The sequence below is a fragment of the Cajanus cajan genome, chromosome 8 (genome assembly GCF_000230855.2).
Source record: "Cajanus cajan strain Asha chromosome 8, NIPB_CcT2T_4, whole genome shotgun sequence".
Taxonomy (NCBI): Eukaryota; Viridiplantae; Streptophyta; class Magnoliopsida; order Fabales; family Fabaceae; genus Cajanus; species Cajanus cajan.
The window spans coordinates 10,748,991-10,768,885 of NC_138524.1; the positions used below are offsets into that span (position 1 = coordinate 10,748,991).

The 19,895-nt window shown below is 39.8% G+C and overlaps 1 protein-coding gene across 1 annotated transcript; it reads left to right on the forward strand.

The window, feature by feature from the left end:
• The first annotated feature begins 12,553 nt into the window (after positions 1-12,553).
• LOC145950239 (uncharacterized) lies at positions 12,554-14,855 on the forward strand. Its single transcript, XM_083061299.1, has 3 exons — positions 12,554-13,054; positions 13,362-14,390; positions 14,526-14,855. Exons 1-3 carry the CDS (start codon positions 12,554-12,556, stop codon positions 14,853-14,855), a joined length of 1,860 nt encoding a protein of 619 aa, XP_082917425.1.
• The last annotated feature ends 5,040 nt before the right edge of the window (positions 14,856-19,895 follow it).

Sequence of the window (19,895 nt, forward strand, 5' to 3'; positions counted from 1 at the left end):
GATACAGTTTTGTTTATTATAATGTCGTTATCTTGTTATAAATCATTTATTATTTTATTATCAAAATCAAACTCTAATTGGTAAGGTATCAACATTAATGCTATAAGTATCGAATCTATGTTTTGGGGCATGTAATAGATTTTTGCTTATATACACACCTTAAAGAAATTCTAGCAGAGTAATCTCATAGTTGAAAACAAAAAAATTTATACGTGAGCAAAACAAAGGTAGTACAAAATAAATTGTTTTTCTTACTATATATGACACGTAGCTAGGCTAATTTAGAATTTGTCATCTGGACTGAGATTTGTGTTGATGAATCAAGTGTATCATTTTGAAGAAATTAAAGAAACTTTTCCTAGGCTTCTTTCAAAGGAGAAGATTTTAAGAACCTAAACAGATCAAGAGTATCGTCGACGAAAGTATGATGTGACATACGGAAATATATATTGTTTATTGCATAAGAAGTTTTACACCACTGATGAATGATGATAGTGACAGAGAAATATGATAATTATTAAAGTATATGAAAAGAATTCATTTTGTCAAATGCGTTACAAGAACAATATGGTTTGATTTCTCTGTTTTATTTTTAATTAATTATGCAACACAGTATATCACGACCAATCATGTTCGTTCGTGATTCATTCGTTAAAAAAAAAAGATCGTATCATCTATAGTTCAAAATTTCGCAAAGTAACATGTAATAGTAATTACTCAATTTGATCCGTTCACTTTTACCTTACCCTTACCTCATACTTATTTTCCTAATATAAGATGTTTGATATTCTAAAATTATGTTGATCGAAAAGATATTCTAAAATTATGACTTTAGGTTCTAACTAATCTTAATCAAGCTGGCTGACGAACTCAAACAAAGAAAACTTTTGTTTATTTTTTTATTGAAAAAAGTTATACTGAACAAGTTACGTATCCAATAAAATCATTAGCATTGAGATAATGATGAGGTTGAAGTAATATGCATGATGTTATGTGTTTAAATTCAACATGACTATTGTATATAAAAAATCATATTACATGATATTACATGAAATAAAACTTCTTTTTTTTTACTTATATATACTATTTATGACTTTATTTTTAAATGATGTGAGATTTTCAATAAATTAATATGCCCAATAGTCATATACTATTTTATTAGATAAAATTTATTAAAAATTATAAAATTATAGGTTAGATTCATTAAACAAGGTAAAAAAACTTGATTAATATATTGATTTTTAACAAAATTTAACAAATAAGAATGTTTTAAAGGATATATTACCGATATGTCTCTTTAGATAATAGACAATGCTCTTAGCTAACCTTATTAAATATACTAATAACTACACATATTTATTAATTTCAATTTTCTACATATTCCAATTCATAAAATTTTCCTATCACATAAAATTTTATGATTAATAGTTTAATACCAAATAAAAAAAATTAAAAACCATTTGGTAGCATGTCCCTCCTTCGGCATCAAATAGTCATTAGAATAATAAAGTCCTAGTACTAGGATGAATATAGACATATTTGTAAAATGTTAAGAACGTCCATTTGAAATTGGGCAAAAGAGATTCTAACTCTTAAATCTTTGTTATTGTCATATATTAAAGTATTGATTTAAGAAATATTTAATACAACTTGTGAAATATTCCAAATTATTTAAAAATATATTAAATGATTTATATTTCAATAAAATAAATGTTTAATTAAATTATTTATACTTTTATTTTTTAAACCAATTCCCGAAACACGGCTATTAACACTAGTTTTATTTGTTTATTTATTACATTTTTAACGAAGGAACAAATTTTCTATATATCTTATGCACTAAATGTATAATTTAAAAATAAACATGAAATATAATCTCTTCAATACTTTAGTTTACATGGAATGAAAAACCCTGAATGAATTTTTAACTTCCAATATAATACATATTTTTTATTGTGTTTTTATTTATTTATTTATTTATTTTACTTCTTAACCTCTGTACCTAATTATATATAAGATCTTAAAATACATGTTAACCTATTATTGTAGTAGTAAGCTGCTCCTGTGTCAATTTGCTGTGATAATATGTATATGGATTTTGATACTCCTTTACCAATTTAATATAATTAATTTGCTGATAAAAAAAAAATTCTTAAAAGTTGTTTGTTTATCATATCGAATTAAACAGTCTTAAAATCCCATTAAAACTTTTAAAAAACCTTTATTCATTCATAGTACTCTGCTGACACTCAATACATTCGTTGTACTTTAAGCATAGCAACACTTTTAAAAGATTGGATTGGATTAAATTACGCAGATGAGATCAACGACTGCATAAAAAGGGGAAAAGGTGATTGCTGCAATGAATTATTAACGAAAGCAGAAAGAAAATTGTTTGATGTTAGTGGATGAATGAATATACAAATACTCGAAACAAAACATGTGATGCATCAATTTCTTGTGTTACTTTACCTATACTTATGTTCGTATGTGATAATATTATGAGAATTTCTACGGTACCCTGTATAAAAGAAGGGTACCGATACTGTTGATGATGTGTCACCTATGTGTAAATCCAAGTCATTTATAATTTTTTAATTATTTAAAATTCACATTTACGTCAGATAAATGGTTAATATGAAGTTCACGTTCGCCTTTGTTTATGGCTGCCATTTCCTTCATGTTCGCCTTTGTTCCAGATCCTCCAAATCCCTTCCTTTCATGTTAATCCCCGAATGTGAGTAGTTTCGCTGGTGATTCTGATTCTGATTCTGATTGGGATTTGTTTCGTTTCCGTGTTTGGTGGCGGCGTGCATTGCGATTGTGCTAGTGATAACTCTGTGGAGATTGCGGGGTCTTTCACCGAGGGGGTGAGGGATGGGTGGTTGTTTATCGAGTGGGTGAAATGGATCTTCCTTTTTGCTGGCGATGACGAGGGCGTGGATGGAGTTGGGTTTCATGCTGACGATGGCGTACTTGTTGTGTTCTTCGACGGTTTCGAAAGCAAGGCGGCCAATGAGTAAGCAAATGATGTTATGCTAAGCCAATCAGAATCAGAATCAGAATCACCAGCAAAACTACTCACATTCGGGAATTAACATGAAAGGAAGGGATCTGGAGGATCCTGGAACAAAGGCGAATATGAAGGGGCGACGGAGAGGTGGGAGACGGAGGGGAGAGGAGATCGTATAATTATAAAAATATTAATAAAAACTTAAAAATAAATAATGTAAAAATTTAAATATAAAATAATTTTTATTTAAAAGGCTGACATGGCATTTAAATGATGTATACATACACATCAGATACACATTAGCTACAGTACCAAAACCCCTCATTTATCGTGGGTACATGAAGAACCCCCTAATATTATTAGTTGATATTCAGCCAAAAACACGTCAATGTTTGTGTTTTTCAAATGAAAGAGACACGTGGTAAAAATAATAAAGAGATCCACTTTTTCCATACGTTAGAAGTGTTTTGTAACGAACGTACGCGTCTATGCCAAGTTGCTAACTTCACTTTTACTTTGTTAGTACAAAATAAACATGCAAACTTATGGAGCATATTTAATCAAATTATGTGATTTGTTTATTTATTTTTAGCATGTGCGTTTTTCACATGCTAAATATTATTATACATAATTAAAATTTATAATAAATTATACATATATATATATATAATATTATATTTAAATATATAAATTATATTTAAAATTTGTATAAATATATATTTTTAAATATATAAGTTATATTTTAGATATAAGATACATTTATATCGTAACACAAGATTATTTTTAATTATTGATAATTTATTTTAAAAATATTAAAATTTAATTTATAAATACATGTGATAAATAAAAATTTGAATTAGATAAGAAATTAAAATTTAAAATAATATATAAAAATGTTTCCATCAAATAATAACTTCTAAAAATATTCTCGTGCAAAAAAAAAATAATAATCATTCACATGTAATATATAGAAGTTAATTTAATAAACAAATAAATAAAATTGAATTAAATAAGATGTCCAAATAATCTTTACAAACACTTTTATTGAAGAATAACTACTAAAAATGCTCTCTTGCTTGTATTCACTTTTAATATATAGAAGTTAGTTATAGGACTTAATGGTTATATAAATTTTTTTTAAATGTGAACCAATCAAACATTTTTTAGCATGACTTTAAAAATATTTTGTAATGATAGAGTATAATCTTTTTTTCTCAAAATTATATAACTTTTAACTGAATTATCAAAAAAAATATATATTATATTTTTAAACGAAAAGTATGATTTAATCTTAAAAATGCATTTTTTTAAGTTACTATATTAACCTTATAAATATTAAAATAGCATATTTTAAATCTTTTTTAGTTTTGTAATTCTTACGATTTTTAAACATGAGTTTTAATTAAGAATATCTTTAATAAAATAATATGCATTTTAATAAAGATTAGTTATCAACAAAGTTAGAAAATATTTTACACCTAAAATATGATGACAAAAATTATTTTAATACTTTTTTTTTTCAAAAATATAAGTTTTATACAAATTAGTAATCGGGTGTTAATGAGTTTTAACCTATAATCAAATACAACCAAGATTAATAATGAATTGAACTAACATAAATATAGTTTGAAACTTGATTTGACAATACTGTAATTAAGCTTTATGTATGAAGCAAATGAACTATATATAGTTTGACTCTATTGGTGAATTAAAAAAAAAGTATAATATTTTAAAAAAATTAATATTAAAAATAAACCAGTGAATTTAAAAGTAAAAGAAGTATTTAAAGTAATAAAACAAATTCCATAACATCATAAAAATTAAAATAAATCATGAAAGTAAATTATATTTAATTATATTATTCATATCAAATAATAAATATGTTGCTCAATTGAATTTTATTCGTAAAAATAATCTTATTATCTTAATTTAAAATATTTTCTTCTATCTTTTATCTTAAATTGTATTTTTAACCTCTAACTTTTTAATTTATCATTTATATTTTTATTTATACATTATATTTCAATATTTTAAGATAACTTTCTATTAATTAAAAATAATATTATGTCATAATATATAATTTATTTATTTATTTTAAATTTAAAGATTATAAATATATTTAAGTTTTTTTTAAAAAAAAACCTACAATAGTTTTTGTTTTAGGTTCAAAACCAACCCATACAATTTTAACACAAACCCAAAACAAGGCCCAATGAAAAAAAAGAAGATGAAGAGAGAACTAATTCGAAAAATAACAAAGCTTTAGAGTCTAAGAAGGCAAGATGAGTGGGAAGGATGTGTAGTGCTTTATGGACTATTTAATTTAAAAGAGGAGCGGACATGAAAGATATTTTAGTGAAGAGGAGGGAAAGTACAAGGAAGATGAACAACATTTTCTTTGGTTAAATAGTAGAAATTAATGAAAGAAAAAAATATTTTTGTTTTTTTATTTATTTGTAAGGAGACAGAAGGATTTTAATATATATATATATATATATATATATATATATATATATATAATTTTGAATTTTGAAACATAAATAAAGATATTTTAATTATTGGAAATGTTTCAAATAAGAAATCTTTTAATATAAAAAATAATACTATTGTTGATAACCATTAAAAATTTTGTAACGACCCGACTGGTCACTGCACGCGGCATAGCACACTAGAAATACCAGACAGATAGAACAAGTATATAAATATAGGATCTAGAATATATAAATATACAAAGTTCCAGTCTGACTAGAGTTAAAGTGTACAACAGATACATCATTCTATTGCTACACCGAGTAGCCAAACAACAAAAAGACCAACATCCTAAGAGGATTAGCTCCAACTGTCAGCTACAGCCCAACTATCAATCTCCGACCTATTCTTGCTCTGCTCCCATACATAGTATGATCATTGCAGTCCAAACATCATGGAAAACAACAAAAGGGTAAGCTAGTGTAATAAAAATCAACATACAAATATATAAGACAATATAGTAAACGGCAGCTACAATCATCAGTACACCTGTACAACTTATACCACTCAACAATACCAGCACCGCAATGCGGCTATATCAGCACTGCTTAACAGCAACAACAGCACCACTCGAGTGGCTATAACAGCACCGCAAAGCGGTATCACCAGCACCGACTTAGCAGCTACAACAGCACAACTTATGTGGCTAATATCAGCACCGACTTAGCGGCTATAACAGCACACAACTCAGCATAGTACAACCATAGTTTTAAAAACCGGACCGGTCATCGAACCGGTTAAGGTACTGGGTCAGTGGGTCAAAGGTTGAACCGGTGGGTCACTAGTTGAACCGCATGACTCGATTTTTATTTATTTTTATTAAAAAGTATTCATATTAAATATATTTTATACTTATAAATTTTAATAAATTTATATCTTATTTTAAATTTTAATTTTTCTATCTTATTTAAAATTATTTTTATTTTTATTTTGTAAAAAAATACATAAAAAAATTACATGTTAAACGGTATATTAATACAAATTAAAAATATAAATAATATGTACATATATAATATGCTTGCAATTAATATCACAAAATAATATATGTAATATTTACATAGATATTGCATTATTAAATATATAATTTAAAATTAATAATATACTATAAAAGTTATTTAAGTTGTATATATTGCAAACAAATATATTAGAACAAGTAGTTATTGTTATATTTAATAAGACTCCTTGCTTTTTCATTAAGAGATTCAATTTTCATTATTATTTTTGTGATTTATGGTCCCTTAAAATTTTTTTAAAAAAAAATAAGAAAAAAAAGTGGTTGAACCGGTTTGACCCACCGGTTCACTGGTTTAACCGAAAAATTGACCGGTTCAATCCGGTTTGAAACGGGTCGACTGCATAACCGATCCAACTTCAGATTCGGACCGGTTGGACCACCGGTTCTCGGTCCAACCAGTCCGACCGGCCGGGTTTTTCCGGGTTTTAAAACACTGAGTACAGCACAACACAGTATTTTAACACACTTATTATTTTTCACAATTCAATCTAACCGTCAATGGTTCCACTTATAAAATTTTATATATAATTCATCGATTTCATCTCAACAATACTCATCTAGTACAGCTAAACATTATTATCTCAGCTTTATCCACCAGTCATCACGGCATATTTATCAAATACAACTTAATTCAGCATATAACAACATTGATTAACAGTCTCAGCATGATTCAACAACTAACATCTTATAAGTCAATATCTCCTTGCGCGCCCGGCGCACTCGAGGTCGCGCCCAGCGCGGCCCAACCCGAGAGTACTAGGGCTAGTGCGCCCAGTGCAGGAGTACTCGCGCCCGGCGAGACTCAACCCGAGAGCACCAAGGCTCTCACGCGCCTGGCGCAATTCTAAATTGCGCCCAGCGCCTGCCTGGAAGAGACTCAAGGAGTCTCGTGCGCTCAGCGTGGCCTAACCCGCGCCCAGCGTGGGGAAGGCAGAGACCTATTAAGGTCTCGCGCCCGGCGCAATTCGCATTGCGCCCAGCGCCCTCTTGGCAGAGACTCCCAAGGAGCTTCCGCGCCCAGCGAGTTTACACGTGCGCCTAGCGCGGCACCAGAGTACCCAAACCATGTCACCGCTGATATCGCGCCCAGCGCATCCCAAGTCACGCCCGGCGCGGGCCAACCAGAGACTCCCATTTGCAAGCTCGCCCGGCGCACACAACTTTGCGCCCGGCGAGCTTGCCTAAACAGAGTCTCCTGGTGGTCGCGCGCCCGGCGCGAAGAACAGCGCCCAGCGCGAACTCATCCGTGACCCTCCCCAAGTTCGAAAATCTTCGAAATCCTGCAAAACTTGACAGCAAATCCACATGCAATCCAGCCAAAAGTTCCTAATCTCATCAAACCTCAATAAAAATGCCTCATTTTCAACATGCAAACACAATCTAAGGAATTTCTCGAAATTTCATCCAAAAACCCCAAAGCCCGAAAAGCCCCCAAATCAGAAATTTTCCACAGCTCTCAGCTTAAATGCAACAAACACCCTACCACCAAAGAGTTCTTAGAACTCGTTTTCAACCAAACAAGCAAAGGACTAGCTTCCCTTACCTTGAATCCAGAAATTCGAGCTCTGGGAACTTGAATGAAGAAGAAGAATGGAAGAGAGCTTGAACGGAGAGGAAGAACGAGCTTGCAGACTCAGCTCTTGGACAAGGAATCAGCTCCCCCACCACTTGCACCTAGGGTCACCAAGATTCACCACAAGAAATTTGAGAGAAAAAAAAGAGTGAGGGTTTAGAGGAAAGGGAGTCTTGTGTGAGGAAGAATGAGTGAGGCTGAAAATGAGTAAGGGTGAAAAATAGAAAAGAAATTTAGGGTCCTCACAAATTTAAATTAGACAACTCAAATTAAAAGATTACAAACAAATTATAATTATTATTATAATTTTCATCATCATTATCATCACTATTATTATTATCATTATTGTAGACACCCAATTTCGTCCGGACCAATAAAAGCTATGAAACGAACTATCATTAAAGAATTGGAGCTCCCAAGCATGAAAATAATAGGACAAGACATCAGGAGGCCTAAAAGCCCAAACAAGCTGGTTTTAGTAGCTTGGAACGGGCTGTTGCAAAATTGGAACGGACCGTTCCCAATTTGAAATGGACCGTTCCAAGTTCCTAAAAGGGCCTAAAACTCTGATTTGGAACGGGCCGTTCCTAGAACGGAACGACCGTTCCCAAACTGGAACGGGCCGTTCCAAGATCCTAAAAAAGGGGTTAAAATTTAACTGGAACGGACCGTTCAAATTTAGTAAAAAGGCCTAAAAACCCTTGTTTGGAACGGTCGTTCAAGTCTTGTCAATTATGTGTGAATCTCATCTCTGGAATGGGCCGTTTGTTCGTATTTTTAATAGGCAAGCGCACCCAAGTCTCTGTAGTATAAATAAAAGGTTGTCGAACCTCAGGGACTTGTGAGATAACTCAGATTTCTATGATATTAATGGATACTTATAATGTGAAAACTGGAATAATTGCACATGTTCAGGTTTTTATGGATGATTTTCCAAATTTAAAAGGAAACCACAAGGTAAGTTGATTTGAAGAAAAACAGATATAAGAAACAGTTGGGATTTGACTTCATCAATCTCCCTCCTATGCATTCCTATTGATTCTTTTCAAAAGTTCCATTACTCATTGTCATTAAGTTCACTAAATTCATTCCAACCCAATCCCTTGGCATAAGAAATTCTAAGATATCTAACTTAATGAATGATCCCTCACTTCATTTAGTTAAACATCCCGCGTTAAGAACTAGAACTTGAAATAACTATTAATCTCAAGACCATTCCTGGATCTCAAAACTAATAGGTGATTCGTTCCAAGTCTAGGCTTGCAAAACATCTTCCGACCGAATCCCAAACCCCAAAAGCATGGATAAGTGATCAGTTTATCAAAGCATTAAGAACAGGAAGAAATCACTAACATCAAGTAATGGATGATATATATATATGAATCAAAGAGAATACATAGGAGTTTGATGATTACATCTATCCCAACTCTGGAGATTAGCTCTCCATATTACAAGAAATCACCAAAACCCAGGTTGAGAGGTAGAAGAAGAAGAAGATCCCTTGAAGATTCGCGTTCCCACGAGCTCCAGAGCCTCTGTTTCTCTCCCCCCTCTGTTTCTTTTCTTTCGTGCAGCCTCCTATTTTCTTTTCTCTCTCCTCCTTTTAATATATATGAAAACAGGGTAACACTAAAAAGATAAATCCGCTCAGCGCCTTGGAACGGCTGAGCGGATTGGGAATTCTTCACCCTGAAGAAATCTCAATGGCTGAGCGCCTTAGATCCGCTGAGCGCTTTAGAGGCAGAGAGCACCCCTTGTTCCTGGATGAAATCCGCTGAGCGGATTTGAGTGGCTGAGCCAGTCTTCTCCAGGTTCCAAAACCTACAAAATGCACACCAAAATGGATCAAAAGCTTCATCATTCCATGTACTTGCACAATCAAAATACCTCTTTGATTCTAAGCATATATAGATCAAAATAATGTTGATATGTACACAAAATGTGCTAGATAAGTGTCTCAAATGGTTGTTAAATCAAGTTTAATTAGACACTTATCACCGTTCTAGTTTTAGAACGAGCCGTTCCGGTTACAAAATTAACACAGAACTGTCAGATCCAGAACGGACCGTTCTGATTTTGGAACGGGCCGTTCTGGCAACTTTTTGATGTCTATAAATAGACAGCTCGGGCATAGTTCTCAAGGTCACAAAATTTCGTCCAAGACTCCTTAGAGCTTGAAATTTCTCTCTCTCTCCCTCATATAATATTTATTGAGATTTGTGAGGCATTTGTGTAGTGTGAAAGGTTGCCACAAAGCACCTAGAATTTTCATATTGGAAGATCTAACAAAGCTTGCTACGAGGTATTTCAATCAATCTTGTTCTCTCTTTTTTATTTCTTATCTTTGATAAGTATTGTTATAATAAAAGCAATCATGTAGATATTTTAGAGTCAATTGTTTAATTTAAATTTCAAGCATGTAAATAGTTACCAATAAAAGGAGATTTAATATTTATATTATTATTGTTTATAATGTTAACTTCGTCATAGGGTACCGATTAAGGGCGTTGTAGGAGTGCTTAATACCTTCCCTACACGTAACCGACTCCCGAACCCAATTCTAGTTATCAAGGCCATTATTGGACCTTTAAAAACCTTTTCTTTTTCCAATATTTTGAGTAAAACATCGGTAACGACTCCATGAACCTATTTTCAAAAGTTATTGATTAAGGATTAATCTGACGTCCAGACATTCCTTAATTGATGAGACTTTCAACATAATCATCATAAAATTCAATAAATTGATTAAAAATGAGGGATTATGATTCATTAACCGTATAAAATTGTTTTATATTATCATTGTGCCAACATTAAACTCTTAAAAATAAATGTTATATTACTAAAATAATTAGATGTTTGAAATTGAATTATTCTTCCATTTTTTTTGTTACATAAGATACAAATTTATACAAGATTAAAATCGATCACTAGCCTCAATTTATTTATTTATTTTTTCATGTATCATGTTTATTTATTTAGATATTAAATATGTTTTTTAGTCCTTGCAAAATGAACATATTTTAATTTTAATTTGTATAAAAAAATTCTTTTTTTTTTCAACTTGTAAAATTTATAGCTATTGTTTTAATTTAGTTTTTATTATTACATAATTATTTTCAGTTACTTATTTATTTATTAGAAGGTTAATTAATCATCTCAAATGTTATCCATAATTGTTAGAAATACCATGTTAGTAAATGACATTTTTAAATTTTTTTTATTAGTCCTTATAATAAATATTATTTATTTACTATCCGTATCGCGTAACCGAGCGCCGAGCTCGGCACCACAACGCAAGCCGACCTCGGACGCGCACTGCATGGTATCAGCTCGGCATTTAAGTGAATCATAACCGATTACCGAGGATCTCGCCCCAAACGAGGTCCGTTATCTAATCATATTACATCTTATCTCAGGCCCAAGGCCCAAAGCAACCCTAATTCACACTAAGGTACGTGCATTACTTATACGAGATTCATACTCCCACAAACACTAACTTTAGCATCAGAGTCTCTTTTGCAGGTACCACCCCCATCTTGGAGCACCAGCGTACCCGTAAAGAAGGCTCATCGATCTTACTTGGCAGATCAGCTCTACAGCAGATTTCCGGTAAGAACATTTGGCGCCCACCGTGGGGCCGATCAAGACAGCTCTTATCGGCCACGCTTATGGTTTTCACCAGAAGCCATAGCAGACGCGTAACAGACGACCTAGATCACACAACTAACATGAATAACGAAGCAGCAGTGAGACGACTGATCGAGCAGGTCGAGCAGCTGCGGCAGCAACACGCCGCAGATCTACAAAGTATGCGTGCCAAGCACGAAACTAACCTAGCCGCGATGTGTACCGCTAATGAGGCTGACCTAGCGGCTCTCCGCGCAAAAAACAAGAGGATTCGCGCTCAACCCCAGCGACGATATTCTGATCATCCCTCCGGCTCTCAACCCAACCCCGGCGGAGCAGTGCGAGTCGAGTTAAACTAGGAGGCAGGATCAACTCTCCCACAGGGAGTGATCAGCACAATTGCAGGAGGCTTCGCAGGAGGGGGAGCCAGCAGCTCAGCTCGGAAAAAACACCTGCGCAACGTCAACCGCGTACACTTCACCACCTCTGCTTCGCACCAGAGCTCGCAGACGATCACTTTCACCGACGACGACTATGCCGGGATCAACCCAACCAGGACAATCCCATGGTCATAGCCGTAGCGCTAGCCAATTGGGAGGTTCACAAGACTCTGGTCGACCAAGAGAGCTCGGCCGATATCCTATATTGGCCAACATTCCTCAGGTTAGACGTCCCCCACTCTCTCATACAACCTCACACAGAACCCCTAGTCGGTTTTGCAAGAAGGAGCGTTTACACTTGGGGATACGTGGACCTACTGACGGCTTTCGGAGCACCTCCGGATTCAAGGCGGGTCATGGTTCGATACCTCACCATGAAATTCCCAGGGCATGATAGGAGGATTATCTCCGTCAGAGCAAACCAGAAGACGGCACGACAATGCTACACCGAAAACCTGAAAATCGCCTCACCTGGCGAACAGTGTAAGAGCAACCTTACCACCGTGGCTCGCATCAACCACGAAGAAATCACCGACCTCGATCCAAGATCTGACGCTCGTGACGAGCGGCCTACCCCCGTTGACGAGCTCGATGACCTCCAGATCGGGAAACTCCCCAAGCAAACCACGAAGAATGCTGACCTCTTCGCCTGGTCTAGCGTTGACATGCCAGGCATAGACGCCGATTTCATCTGCCACAGGCTAGCAATACACAAGGAGGCAAAACTAGTCGCCCAGAGGAAGAGGAAAGTTGGCGGCGAAAGACGGGAAGCCATCGTCGCTGAAACACAGAAATTGCTCAACGTTGACTTCATCCGTGAAGTCAAATACACCACATGGCTGGCGAACGTGGTCATGGTAAAGAAGAACTCAGGGAAGTGGCGCATGTGCGTCGACTATACCGACCTAAACAAAGCATGCCCCAAGGAATCATACCCTTTGTCGAGCATTGACAGGTTAGTCGACGGAGCCTCCGGACACGCCCTCCTCAGTTTCCTCGACGCCTACTCTGGGTACAACCAGATAATGATGTACCCACCCGATGAAGTGCATATGTCTTTCATCACCGACCACGCCAACTACTGGTACCCGGGTGATGCCCTTCGGCCTCAAAAACACAGGGGCAACCTACCAGCGGCTGATGGATAAGGTTTTCCGTCAACAGATCGGGAGAAACATGGAAGTTTACGTCGACGACATGGTAGTCCAAACTACCTCGGCGGTAGACCACGCTGCCGACCTTGCCGAAATATTTGCCCAGGTCATGAAGCATAACATGCGCCTCAACCCGGAGAAATGTGTCTTCGGTGTCCAGGGGGGTAAGTTCCTCGGCTTCATGATTACCAGCAGAGGAATCGAGGCCAACCCCGAGAAGTGCAAGGCCATCATCCAAATGCAAAGCCCACAAATGGTGAAAGAAGTCCAACGCCTGGCCGGACGGTTAGTCTCACTGTCCCGCTTCATTCCCAAACTCGTGGAAAAGGCGGGACTAATCTTCACCCTACTAAAAAAGCCAAAGGATTTCCTATGGACAGATCAGTGCGAAGAAGCTTTCCAAAGCTTCAAAACCTTCCTCACAACTCCACCAATCCTACAGAGGTCGGATCACAACACCGACCTCCTCCTTTACTTGGCTGTAGCAGAGAACGCCATCAGCGCCGTTATCGTACAAGAACACCAAAAGGTACAGACACCTATCTACTTCATCAGCCGAGTCCTCCAAGACGCGGAAAGGAGATACCAAATGATCGAGAAGCTGGCATTAGCGCTCATCACCGCAGCTCAGCGGCTCCGACCCTACTTCCAGAGCCACCAGGTGATAGTCAAAACCGACTATCCCGTCAAGCAAATTCTGCGAAAGCCTGAGCTCGCCGGACGCATGATCGCCTGGTCGGTAGAATTATCCAAATTCGGCATCCAGTACGAAGGCCGCGGACCCCTGAAGGCCCAATGCTTAGCCGACTTTGTAGCCAAGCTCACGCCAACTACTACCGAGGAACCCCTGGTATGGACTTTGCATGTTGACGGGTCCTCCAACTCTAAAGGCGGTGGTGCAGGCATCATTCTGGAAGGGCCAAACCAAGTCACCTTGGAGCAATCCCTCAAGTTTGGCTTCAAGGTGACCAATAACCAGGCGGAGTACGAGGCACTTCTAGCAGGACTAAGGCTGGCCCGCGGCCTCGGGGCTCGAAGAGTGAGTTGCAACAGTGACTCAAAACTCATGGTGGAGCAGCTCAGCGGGACGTACCAGGCAAAGGACACTCTGCTACAGCGGTACTTTCACACTGCGTCCCACCATATCTCTTCTTTCGACGAATTCATTATAAAGCATGTGTTGCGAGAGCAAAATGCCCGAGCCGACCTCCTATCGAAGCTCGCTAGCACCAAAAGGCCCGGACAACACCGAACCATCATACAGGAAACCTTGCACTCGCCCAGCCTAGACGACAAGGTCGTCAACGTCAGTGACAATGAAGACCTGGGATGGATGGCAGGCATCTGGGGCTACTTGAAAGAGGGAATCCTGCACGAGGATAAAGACGAAGCTCGGAAGATAAGGATGAGATTGGCCAAGTTCGTCATCATAAGAGATGAATTATTCAAGCGTGGCGTCTCCTCTCCACTGGTCAAATGCCTGACTGCGTCCCAGGCAGCCTAGGTCATCAAGAAAATTCATCAGGGGATATGCGGCATGCATTCCGGGGTGCGTTCAATGGCAACCAGGATACTCCGAGCTGGCTATTACTGGCCCACTCTGAAGTCGGATTGCCAAAGCCACATCCAAAAATGCAAAGAATGCGAGCAGTTCGGCAACGCACACTGACAACCACCCGAAACCCTCCACCACATGATGTCGGCGTGGCCTTTCTCCCAGTGGGGAATGGACATCCTCGGGCCATTCCCCCCTGCGAAAGGCTAACTAAAATTCCTCCTGGTAGCAATCGACTACTTCACCAAGTGGATCGAAGCATGTCCACTCGCCAAAATCACCGCCGAGAACGTGCGGAAGTTCACCTGGAAGAACATCGTCTGTAGGTTCGGAATCCCTCACGCCCTCGTCACTGACAACGACCGACAATTCATCGCACAAGAATTCGAGGACTTCCTCCGCGAGCTCGGAATCCAACACCTTTCGACCTCGGTGTAACACCCTCAGACCAACGGCCAGGCCGAAGCTGCCAACAAGGTCATCCTCCGGGAACTCAAAAAGGGACTAGGAAGCGCCAAAGGGCAGTGGCCCGATGAACTCCCCAGCATCCTATGGGCGTATCATTGCACCCCCCAGTCAACCACACAAGAGATGCCTTATAGGCTGACCTACGGAGCTGACGCAATGATCCCAGTAAAAGTCGGCGAAACATCCCACAGACGCCAAGTCTTCAATGGCGAACAGAATGCCCAAGAACTGGCAGCTGACCTCGACTTAGTGGACGAGCTTAGAGACGAAGCTCAAATCCACGAAGAAGCCTGCAAGCTCCGAGCTTCCCGAAGATACAACATCCGAGTAAAACCTCTCTCGTTCCGAGTAGGTGACTTGGTATGGCGATTACTAGGCGAAGCAAGAAAGAACGCGTCAGATGGGAAACTCGCACCCACTTGGGGTGGCCCCTTCCGAGTTACAGAAGACTTGGAAAATGGAGCATATAGACTGCAGGAACTCAGCGGCAAACCCATACCGCGAACTTGGAATGCTACGCATCTCAAGTTTTATTTTAGTTGAACTTTGTATGAATGAGTCGTGCACTCTTTTCCCGCCTCAGTCTTTTATCCCAAAAAACAGAAAGATGGGCTTTGGCTGAGAGGGTTTTTAACGAGGCACATTTACATAATCAATAAAATGACTCATTCCGTCCAACTCACATCCTTTTCGCATAATTTTACGTTTAACCTCAAATGGAGGTCGAATTCGAACCTCGGTTTGCTAAGGTCAAGTTTGAACCTTCACGAAAATAAAAGGTCAAGTTTGAACCCTCACGAAAATTTAAGGTCGAGTTCGAACCTCGGTTCATTAAGGTCAAGTTTGAACCTTCACAAAAACTTAAGGTCAAGTTTGAACCTTCACGTAAAGGTCGAGTTCGAACCTCGGTTCATTAAGGTCAAGTTTGAACCTTCACAAAAACTTAAGGTCAAGTTTGAACCTTCACGTAAAGTTAAGGTCGAGTTCGAACCTCGGTTCGTTAAGGTCAAGTTTGAACCTTCACAAAGTTTAAGGTCAAGTTTGAACCTTCACGTAAAGTTAAGGTCGAGTTCGAACCTCGGTTCATTAAGGTCAAGTTTGAACCTTCACAAAGTTTAAGGTCAAGTTTGAACCTTCACAAAGTTTAAGGTCAAGTTTGAACCTTCACGTAAAGTTAAGGTCGAGTTCGAACCTCGGTTCATTAAGGTCAAGTTTGAACCTTCACAAAAATTTAAGGTCAAGTTTGAACCTTCACGAAAATTTAAGGTCGAGTTCGAACCTCGGTTCATTAAGGTCAAGTTTGAACCTTCATGTAAATTTAAGGTCGAGTTCGAACCTCGGTTCATTAAGGTCAAGTTTGAACCTTCACAAAAATTTAAAGTCAAGTTTGAACCTCCACGTTAACTTAAGGTCGAATTCGCCCACTTATCCGAGGTCAAGTTCGAACCTTGATGAAATGTATCACTCCAAGTTTGAGGTCAAATTCGAACCTCGGCAGGATTAAGGTCAAATTTGAACCCTCAATCTACGGTCCAGTTTGAACCATCACGAAAAGCTAAAGTCGAGTTCGAACCTCGGTTTTATTACGGCAAAATTTAAACCTTCACGTAAAAAATATATACACATATATATACAAGCAAAGTTCTCAGGATTCAACACTTGAATCCAAAATAGAAATAAATTAAGATCACAAAATCGGCCTACACAGAGGCATTATCGCTGGAGCTATCCTCAACGTCGTCCTCCTTGACCAGGTTCCCAAAGCGAACAACCTTCTCCACATGCATGTCGGAGAAGTCAAACCCTGGCGCAACAAGCCTGGCCTGACGAGCAGCCTTGAGGAAGCCCCTCTTATTCTCCACCATGATGGAGCGCTCAACATCCTCAAGTCTCCTCTGCAACGCCACCTTCTCGGCCTCCAGTGATGAAAGGTCTACTCTCTAGGCAGCAATCTCCTGCTCTTTGCTACCAATAATGACCTCATCGCGGAGACGCTCCTCGGTCACCGACACTAGCTCGCCCTTCAAAAATGCGACTTCATTTTCCAGAGAGCGAACCTGTTCCCGAGAAGACATCACCTCGCCCCGGGTCGAGGTAACCAGCCCCTGCAACTCACCCACCCGAGAAGCATACTCTTCGTTGGAGCGAAGGGCGATCTCCAAGGACTTCTGGGCCCTGGCGAGGCCCCCCCTCGCCGTCTGGAGCTCGGCCCCCTGCATCTTGGCTTCACCAAGGGCGGCGGTCAGAACCTCGTTCTCCTCCTTCAGGACTTTATTCTCATCCTTCAGAGGCTGAATAAGGCTCCTCAACTTCTCCATGTCCTCCTGCTGCCTCGACCACTTGTGTTTCTAGTAATCCACAATGGCCGTTCCTCGCTGAAGGAAGATCTAGGCGGCATCAAAACTTCCCATTGGCCCGGCCGACTCGATCACCGCCTGATCAGCCGTGCTCAACGACCCCTTCGGGAAAAACTTCTCCGGAGTCACCGCGGCGCTCCACAGAGAGTCGACCTCCTCCGACGCACTCAAGTGCTACAGCCGCATGGGCGCGCCCTCTTGTGCATAGCGATACGCAAGGTACGGCCGCTTCGACTTCGGCACCGGACCAGGGGTAGGGAACCCGGAGCTCGACCCCTCCCTACGGACCTCGGCAAAAGTAGGCGCAGATACCCTAGTGCCGCTCCCTGCCTGCAAAAAGCAAGGACACTCTCCTAAGAACAAAAGTAACCAGAAGGGTAAAACGCCAAATACCACAGAAGGGCCAACGACTCACCTCACCAACCGGAGCAACAGGTACTGCACCCCGGATCACTTCCTCGGCGGCCGAGATGGCCCGCCCGGCAACAAGGACCACTTCCTCGGCAGCATCCCATGCCTATAGAAAACAACCTCAAGTCAAAATGCCAAAAAATAGAAACAAGACTAAGAGAATAAAAATACTCACCACGGCAACCCGCTCAACAGCTTGAGCCGGCGCCTTGCCAGGTTGGACGACTAGCTCAGCAGCCGATGCCACCTCTTCGGCAGCCACACGATCGACCCCCTCCGGCGGCGGAATCCCAGCAAGGTCCACCTCCCTAGTTTCAATAACCTCGGAGGCCACCTCCCCTATCTCATGAGGGGCAGAGGTCCCCCCGACCTCTCTCCCACCCCTCTTTCGTTTTCGGTTGGTTTTCAGAGGGGAAACCTCCTCCTCCGGAGGCTCAGAAACCCCGAGCTCGGTCACGTTAAAGTAGGGCTTCAGCTCAAGCCACAAATCTTTTCCTATAAGGCCTACAGACAGAAAATAAGGCACATCAGCAAAAAAGAATTACACAAACCTCAACAAAATACCAAGATACAAAATACTCACCCTCCAGGACCCTCTCCCTGTGCGCCGAGTTCGCAAGCGACAAGATCGACCTGCAATCCAACGGGCGAGGCAAGGCCGAGAGATTCTTAACGATGGCAGCCTCTGAAGCCGTCAACTCCAAAGGGTTCACCCCGTGAAACCTAGACGGTTTAGGGCACCAGTAAAAGGGGAACTTCGGCAGTCCACCAAAGTAGAAATCCCCATCCTCCAAAGGGTCGATGTCCACAAGGACTACCCAGAAAAACTTGGATTTGAAATTCTTATAAGATTTGGAGTAAAGAGTGAATAAACCCCCTTCTTTACTCCCGTTCAAAGAAAGAATGCCATACGGCGGAACGCCCAGCTTCAGCTGGTAGAAATGAAGGAATACGCGAAGGGACAACTCCAGCCCCAGGACTGCACACAGGACCTGAAACGCCCTAAAAAAACCCCAGCTATTGGGGTGCAGTTGGCAAGGGGCCGCGTTGATGTAGTTCAAGAAATCACACTAAAACTGAGTGAAAGGAAGACAAACGCCTAGGTCCCTGAAGAAACTCTGACAAACATAAAAGTGGGGGGGATCGGTTGACTTCCCCATGAACACACCCTCACCAGCCGGACAGGGCTCGAGCCGAATCATCCGGGAAAGGGTGGGGCCGCAAATCCGGTGCGTCTCCCAAACTGCATCAACCTCCAGGCACGACCTGAACACACTTTGGATGCCCCCCATCTCGCGCTTGACCTAGTCGTAACCAGGAACACCCGGCTCCAGGTCCTTAGGCGGGGTCGGGTCTTTCCTCTCGGCGGCACCCTTCCCGGTAGCCACCGCCTTGCCGCGCGCCTTGCCCCTGGCAGGCGCAGAAGAACCGACGCCACGACTACCAGCCATCAAGAAGACTCAAAGAAAGACTGTAAAAACGAAGACGAAAGCGAGAAAGCTAGGAACGAGAAGGCACAGAGGGCTACCGTACCCAAGAAGCCAAAAAGTAGAAGAAAGTGGAGTGAATGGGAAGAGACATGGGAAAGAAAGAGAAAAGGGGCTCCTTCCCACATTTCAAAACCGCCACACCACGTGTCGGTCAGGGGACACGCCTGACAACACAATTAATTGCAAGACCATCATTACATAACCGTCATCTCCCATAAACGTGCCACTTGCACGTTCCCGGGAAATGAACAGTCACGACACAT

Coding starts and splice junctions, on each gene's coding strand:
- LOC145950239 (XM_083061299.1), top strand. CDS start 12,554: ATGGTTCGATACCTCACCATGAAATTCCCAGGGCATGATAGGAGGATT. Junction 13,055..13,361: donor GGCTGGCGAACGTGGTCATG/GTAAAGAAGAAC, acceptor TTCCGTCAACAG/ATCGGGAGAAACATGGAAGT. Junction 14,391..14,525: donor GCGGCCTCGGGGCTCGAAGA/GTGAGTTGCAAC, acceptor TTCATTATAAAG/CATGTGTTGCGAGAGCAAAA.